The sequence below is a fragment of the Poromitra crassiceps genome, assembly GCF_964638095.1.
Source record: "Poromitra crassiceps genome assembly, chromosome: 7".
Taxonomy (NCBI): Eukaryota; Metazoa; Chordata; class Actinopteri; order Beryciformes; family Melamphaidae; genus Poromitra; species Poromitra crassiceps.
The window spans coordinates 33,160,739-33,168,053 of record NC_139628.1 but is presented as its reverse complement, the minus strand read 5'-3'; the positions used below and the strand labels follow the sequence as shown (position 1 = coordinate 33,168,053).

Genomic DNA, 7,315 nt, shown 5'->3' with positions numbered 1-7,315 from the left:
GACCAGAGGAGGCGCTAGTGCATCGACCAGGACACATACCCTTAATCCGGCTTCCCACCCGCAGACATGACCAATTGTGCCTGTATGGACGCCCGACCAAAGCCGGAGGTAACACGGGGGCTCGAACCTGCGACCCTCGTGTTGGTAGGCAGGGAATCTGCTGCTGCACTACCCGGACGCCCTGCTTCAATTCAGATTAAAAGTTCTTCCATGGGTCCAATGAGAGGCGTGAAGGCCCAGCGTGGGCCTCCTCCTCAGATGACTGAGATTTTGTGCGGCGGGATGACGGTCATCGTGGTGCGCCCGTCCAGCGGGGCGAACAGCGGGTACAGCTTCCCCTTGAAGCTCCCGGTGAAGGTGTAGATGTGGGACTTGGTGTCGGCGTTGTAGAAGGAGATCTGACCCTCCTCGTAATCCAAGTAGACGCCCATGCGTCGTGGCACGAGCGCCAGCGGCAGCGGCGTCTCCGGCTTGTGGCACGCGTAAAACTGGTGCGTGCTGCGCCACAGTGCCCAGTAGCCCCGCTGCGGTGTCATGGTGAAGCGGCCGCGGCGCTTGGACTCGCCGGTGGTCAGTCCCACGCGCCAGTAGCCGTTGTTGCCGATGGTCACCTCCCAGTAATGGCGGCCGCTGGCGTAGCCCTCCCAGCCCAGCACGCACGGCCAGCTGTCAAATCGCTGCGAGCTGTACGGCAGCTCCGACATGCTCGTCCCCTCCTGCACCTTGCGCTGGTCGTCCGACAGCTGCAGCCACGGGTGGTTGGTCATGGGGTCAAGAATGACGTCCGCTGTCAGGGTGAGGAGAGAGACAGTCATAATGCAGTGTTGGGCAAGTTACTCTCAACATGTAATATACTACATATTACTAGTTACTTTCATTTTAAAGTAATTTTAAAGTAATTTTACAAAATTACTGTCGTGTGTAGAGTAACTCGTTACTTATTACGCTACTTTTGCATGACTTTCACCAAAATAATAGCCGCAGCAGAATGACATCGCCGACCCAGAACCATCCCGGAAAATTATTTCAACCGCCTTGAAGTCAGTGTAAACCGTCCAAAATTCTAAATGTTATCCTTTTCCTTTGTTATTGTCATCTATAGTAATTATTTGCATAAAAACACACAATTTGAGTAGGAAATAATTGTATCTTTTTTTAAATAATGTGCTTTGATTAAAAAACAAAACAAAACTCAATTTGTAACTTGAGTTACTTGACAAAGTAACTGGTACAATATTACTCAAATCCTATTGGTAATAAGTTATATTACTGAGTTACTGCTAAAAGTAATATATTACATGTAATATGTTACTTTTGTAATGAGTTACCCCCAACACTGGTCATATGTGGTGTCTGTCTCTTCACTGCTCTATGAATATGAGAAAATGTTTGCTGTTTGTTCTCAATGCAAGCTGATCTTACCTGCTGCACTGGAGATCCAGCTCCACACTGCAAACAGGAAGCACAAAACATGTTACATGCTGGCTCAGGCTGTGGACAGGTCCTACTGACTGAGCGAGATGTTGTCTGGAAGGAGCGCACACCTGAGTTGGGGATGTATCTGGGAGTTCCTGCTTTCCAGGTCCGCTGCTTCGTCGGCAGCCATAACTGTGGGATCATTCTCTGAAAAGGGAAGGGACATTTCAGATTTGATTATTATTATGAATAATTCCTCAATTCTAGTTGTGGTACTGTGGTTGGCGTGTGAAGCTAAGCAGTAAATCGTTGGACAGTGACTCCTTACAGTAAACGCCCTGATAAGGTGTGTGTGTGATGACTGTGCCAAAACGTTCATTGCCACGTATAAACTGTTATTGGAAGAGTCATCATCTGTAGTGTCTGTGCTCTAACTGAACTTAAACTGAAACCAGAGACTTGAAGTTCCTGTCACTCCTGTCCTATCGTCTGTGAATCTTTATCTGTTGACTGTCAGTTATCAGCACAAGGACAGCGATGGGCAGCGGGGTCATCAGTCCAGCGGCAGAACACACGGTTATATAAACTTTATCACCACGTTATTTTTTTATTCATGCTTTCATTGAACATGCATCCAAAGAACAGGGTCCACTCTAATCAGATCAATATATCACAAGTTATATAAAGCAATTTCATAACTTGGGATGTTGATCAGTCTGGTCATGTCAAATCATTTGACCTGTAGGAAGCATTTTTTATTCCAGAATGCACATTTAACATTTTGGAGTGAATCCCAAGTGTCCCAAAATCCCCAAAACAAGATTGTTTGGGCAGATCTACTCAATGTGCATCTTATTGTCGCTTGAAGGGCACCAAAGATAATAACTGTCTCATCTCTTCTTATCCATTTATGGCCTATTTACTGGCTTATTGACTACAGGTTGTGTGTGTGGTCTGTCATAGGCTACTTTCGGGCACAAATTTCAGACTTAAGACCAGTTAACTGGGGGCGGCTTGTCCAATTGGGGATAACAGTTGTGTCCAACAATTTTGAAAACGCTGAATTTTGCGTCAGTGGTTAAGGTTAAAGGTTAAGGTTAGATAAGAAGTGGTTATACATACCATGCTGTCCTCCTTGAGCAGAGACCAGGTGATGAACTCCAGCAGAGGCAGCAGGTTGACCAGCCTCTTCTTCTTCAAGCCCAGCAGACGAAGCACCTGGCCCAGCTCGTCACTCTGCACGCCACAGCTCTGCACGCACACACACACACACCAAGACAACATCAACTGCATGATCTCACACCATTTTTACCATATCCAAATGAACAAAGAGTATCGGTATTAAATGCGTTGACGACAGTGGTTCTCAAAGCGGTGTCCGCCATTCAAAATGTCATTTCCCTCTCCGGGTTCACATCACAGTCATGTTTCCATCTGGAATGTTCTCCAGGTCTTCCCAGCCCTCCTCACCTCGGAGGCCGTCTGCAGCTCCTTGGCCCACTCCATGATCCTCATTTGCGCTTCCTCTTTGGCATCCACCTCGTGTTCGCTCTCCTCTCCACTGCCGTCTGTCGCCCAGGGTGTCTCTTTCAGTAGCTGAGGACACAGATGAGTGTAGTTTAATATGGTTGTTTTTGCTTCAAAAGCAAAGTTGATGTGTGTGTGGTTATTGAGTAATACAATTGAGTTTAATCTAAGTTCAGTTATCCTTTATTTATCCCCATGGGGAAATTCATCCTCTGCATTATTTTGACCCATCCTCTACTAGGAACGTTCCTAGAACTAGGAGCAGTGGGCAGCCGCAGTGCAGTGCAGCGCCCGGGGACCAACTCCAGTTCTTCTGCCATGGCCTTGGTCAGGGGCACTGACAGGAGTCTTAACCCTAACATACATGTCTTTTGATGTTGGGAGGAAACCCACACAAACACGGGGAGAACATGCAACTCCACACAGAAAGGACCTGGGATGGACCTTCTTGCTGTGAGGCAACAGCGCTAACCACTGAGCCACCGTGCCGTGATGATGGGGAAATGTGGCAGAGATGAATGTTTCATCATACATTAGTTGGAAAAATCATGAATGCAAACATTCCATTTACATTTGAGGAATTTGGTCGATGTTTGCACAGTATGTAGAGTGACTAACTGAGTAAACCGTATCTTGCTGCTGGTAGAAACACACTGACTCTTGAGGGGCTTGTACCTGTGACCTTTCAGTACAGGACAGTCTCTCCAGCCTCTGTGCCACCACACTCCCCCCCCCACCACCAGCCTGTCACCTGCCCCGTGGTGTATGTACTGACCTTGTCGACGTGGTGGAGCTCGCTGGCCCACTCCAGGATGAGCTTGCGGCTCTCCTCCAGGCTGCGCTCGGCTCTGCGGTCTGAGCTGTGGGCCTCCTTCTTACTGCTGCCCTCCTCTGGGTCCACCTCGCCCTGCTGCAACAACACATGCAGGCTGCAGTCAGCATCATGCACTCTGATAGGGTGTTTTTAGGCCAGTGGTTCTCAACGTGGGGTCTGGTATGGGGACCACCAGGGGTCTTTGAGGGGGTTCCAGGGGGTCCCCAGCAAATTAATGAATTGTTGAACTTCACCATTATTTCATTTAGAAAAATTAGGGGTAATTGAAAGTTAAGAATCACTGTTTTAGGGTCTAAGCTCAGTAGAATAGGGTAGCAGGTGTATTTGTTTATACTACTTGATAGGTGGGCTACACATTTTAAAGGACCTTCTGGTCAGGAAGTCTACCAACTACGGTTAGGGTTGTGGCTCAAAGCTTAGTTAAATAGGGCACAGTATGGGATAGGATGTTTTTTTCCATTCTTACAACCTGTCCCTCCTCTAACCTCATACAGTGTGGCCCCTCTGTAAAAAAAGCGGTGTAACTTCGACAGCGTCCGTGCGACACCTGACGCTCTCTGCCGGAGGCGAGCCCACCTGACCCGGGCCTGCACAGGTCAGAGGGTAACTTAATTGGCCTGTAAAAAGAGTCCATGACATGCGTCCTATCAGCATCCACCCACTCAATGAACTCCGTCATCACACTCTGCATGAGCAACCAAGTAAACGTTTGCCATAGCAAGCAACGCTTACCCGACCTGTATATAAATGATATGCTCATAAACTCTCATTCGCCCCAAACTTGTTCGACCCTTACCTGTTAAGTAAGAGAGCCATAACTGTGTGTTTTAAAGTGAGTTTCTGCACATCTGCAAGCTTTATCTGCACCTATGAGCTTTTAACAAGGTAAAATGATCAACCATGATGGGCTACAGTTACATCACCTTGTTTTCTGAACCTGTTATGAGGGTTATAGGAAAATGGGGGCAAACCCTCATCAGTATGTGGAGTTCCTTGCCTGGTTCCTCATGTCTGCAGGTTTCACATAATGTGTGCACGCATTTATCTACTGTCTATTTCCTTGTTCTTTGCCCTTGTGTATATCATTAAATTTGTGCTGTAATCATGATTTGAAAGAGTGCTGAGATTAAATTGTGACTTTGATCTGTTTGCATTCTCTTTCGTTCTTCTTTCCTCCCTCCCTTCCCCCCTCTATCTCTCTATCTCTCTCTCTCTCTCTCTCTCGGGTCCTACCTTGCACACTTGGTCCACTTGTTCCTTCCAGTGTTTGATGAACTGGACACACTCCTGAAGGCTGCGCAGATCCTTGAGGCTGTTCTGACGGGGATGTTCCTGCAGGCCACACAAGATTGTTCTGAATTTCATCACCAACCTAGATGTGAAACTCATCAGATTTTGTTTAGAAATTAACTCAGCCTCAACAGAGCAGTTACACTGCAAGCATAATATGGACACACCACATAACAGGAGAGAAATATCAGTAACAACCAAACAAATAAATAAATTAGATTAATTTACTGACCGGGTCAGCTGTCCCAGGACCGTGGGGGGACTTTAGATGGTATGAAAGCTGAATATTATCTTTACCCCCTTTTTATGATTAATAATACAGTCGCCTAATAAATGATGGATAATGGGATCATTTCGGCCCGGGCAAGATGCGGTGGCCTTGCATGTGTGTGCGTTTGTGTGCATGTGTGTGTGTGTGTGTGTGTGTGTGTGTGTGTGTGTGTGTGTGGATGTGTGTGTGTGTGTGTGTGGATGCGTGTTTGCGCGCTCCTCTGCTCAGACGTGTACCTGTGAGTGTGTGGACAGGCTGCTGGACCTAGAGGTGCCGCTGGGAGCCGAGCTGTGTGCTGTGAGGGTCTCCTGCGGCAGGGTCCAGCGCACCGCTCCGATTGAGCTGCTCTGCGTGCTGCCCTCCACCTTCACCTCTGGGAGAGGAGAGAGAGAGGCAGTGGAGATTAGCTTCAGGATGTCCAAGTCACTGTTCATGTGGCTTCATGGCTGTCTCTTTTATTTGAGAAGAGGCCCTTTTCACAGCAACCGTTTCGAGGTGGTAAAGCAGGTCTAACCAATAACATGAATGAGGGCCCTGGCACAGTCTGGAACACCTCCATAGAATGGGAACCATCACCAATGGTATTGGTTACACCTGCTTTACTTCCTGCTTTACCACCTCAAAACGGTTGCTGTGAAATGGGTCTACGGAGCAAGTCCAGAAAATGAGCAAAACATGAGAGTAAACTTTTTCTTGTTGTGAGACGGTTAATCCAGATTAGATTATATACATTGTTCCAAATAGCAAAGAAAGTTGAATATCAGCATCTCATAGGGTCATTGGTGCTTATGGAAAGTCCTTATGGAAATCATCATCAAGCACGCTAATCTAAGCAATTATTAACACGGATGGCCTTGATGTCAAATTGGATTTATTCCATGAATGATACAGTATGAGCATCATTCAAGAGTCGCATCACACAGAGGCTCGATCTGAGCAAAGGTTGCAAATGATCAGTCACTATAATGTTGCAACAGTATAACAATGGATAAAGCAAAACACCTACTTTTCTTCAGAATACTCTTCATCTCCAATGTCGCCATTGTTACTCCTGAGAAAGAGATCAAACACAATAAGATGCCCAGAGCTTTGAAGTCTGATGACTACTCATCTCTTAAATCAAGCTTTAGCACACGATAGAAATGAAACAGAAACTTCAAGGGCAAATATAAAGTTAGGCAGCTATTCTTTGTGAAACATAAACAATGATACTGTACCTAGATTATAATAATAATAACAAATACATACATACATACATACATACATACATACATACATACATACATACATACATGCATACATACATACATACATACATACATACATACATACATACAGTAGATATATACATACATACATACATACATACATAAATACATACAATTGATATAGTGCTTTCTCAAAAACTCAAAGCACTTTACAGCGTAGAACAACACAACACATTAAAAGCACCATTAAGGCGAAGGTTTAAATATACCTATACTAGTTAATAATACAGTGAAACATACAGCAATACATCTATAAATGATAAGCTTCTCTAAAGATAAAGTTAGTCTAGAATAGATAAAGTTTCAGCTGTGCTAACATAAAGCTTTTGCCCAGCAGGGACTAATATAGAAGCTTTTGTCCAGCAACCTTGAATTAACCACCAGTATTGCCAAATAAAGAGAGCATGTTGTTACAATTATCCTCAACAATTCATGATTTCTCCCATTGTAAACAATAATCCCACACCATCCTAGCCAGCTGGCTAACACCATCCGACATTCATAATTATTTTGTGACCCTATCACAAAAGCCATTGAAAATTATTTGTAATGTCAGCGATACCTGAATGTCAATTCAAAGCAAAGCAGACCAACACCTTTTAACATCCAATGTGCCCACAATGCAAAAATCATTTGCTATCAAAACAGATATCAAAGTAACAAAAAACATGTCAGAAAAAAATATCAAATATATTAGAATGAAATATG

The 7,315-nt window shown here is 45.0% G+C and overlaps 1 protein-coding gene across 1 annotated transcript; it reads right to left on the bottom strand.

The window, feature by feature from the left end:
• Window positions 1–207: 207 nt before the first annotated feature.
• Window positions 208–6,382, bottom strand: LOC310779552 (butyrophilin subfamily 3 member A1; the record flags this gene model as incomplete). The annotated part of the gene is made up of 9 exons (XM_083640076.1): window positions 208–787; window positions 1,423–1,449; window positions 1,545–1,623; window positions 2,539–2,667; window positions 2,887–3,012; window positions 3,719–3,853; window positions 5,012–5,110; window positions 5,576–5,712; window positions 6,346–6,382. 9 exons carry the CDS (start codon window positions 6,380–6,382, stop codon window positions 255–257), a joined length of 1,302 nt encoding a protein of 433 aa, XP_083496202.1. The 3' UTR covers window positions 208–254.
• Between the last annotated feature and the right edge of the window lie 933 nt (window positions 6,383–7,315).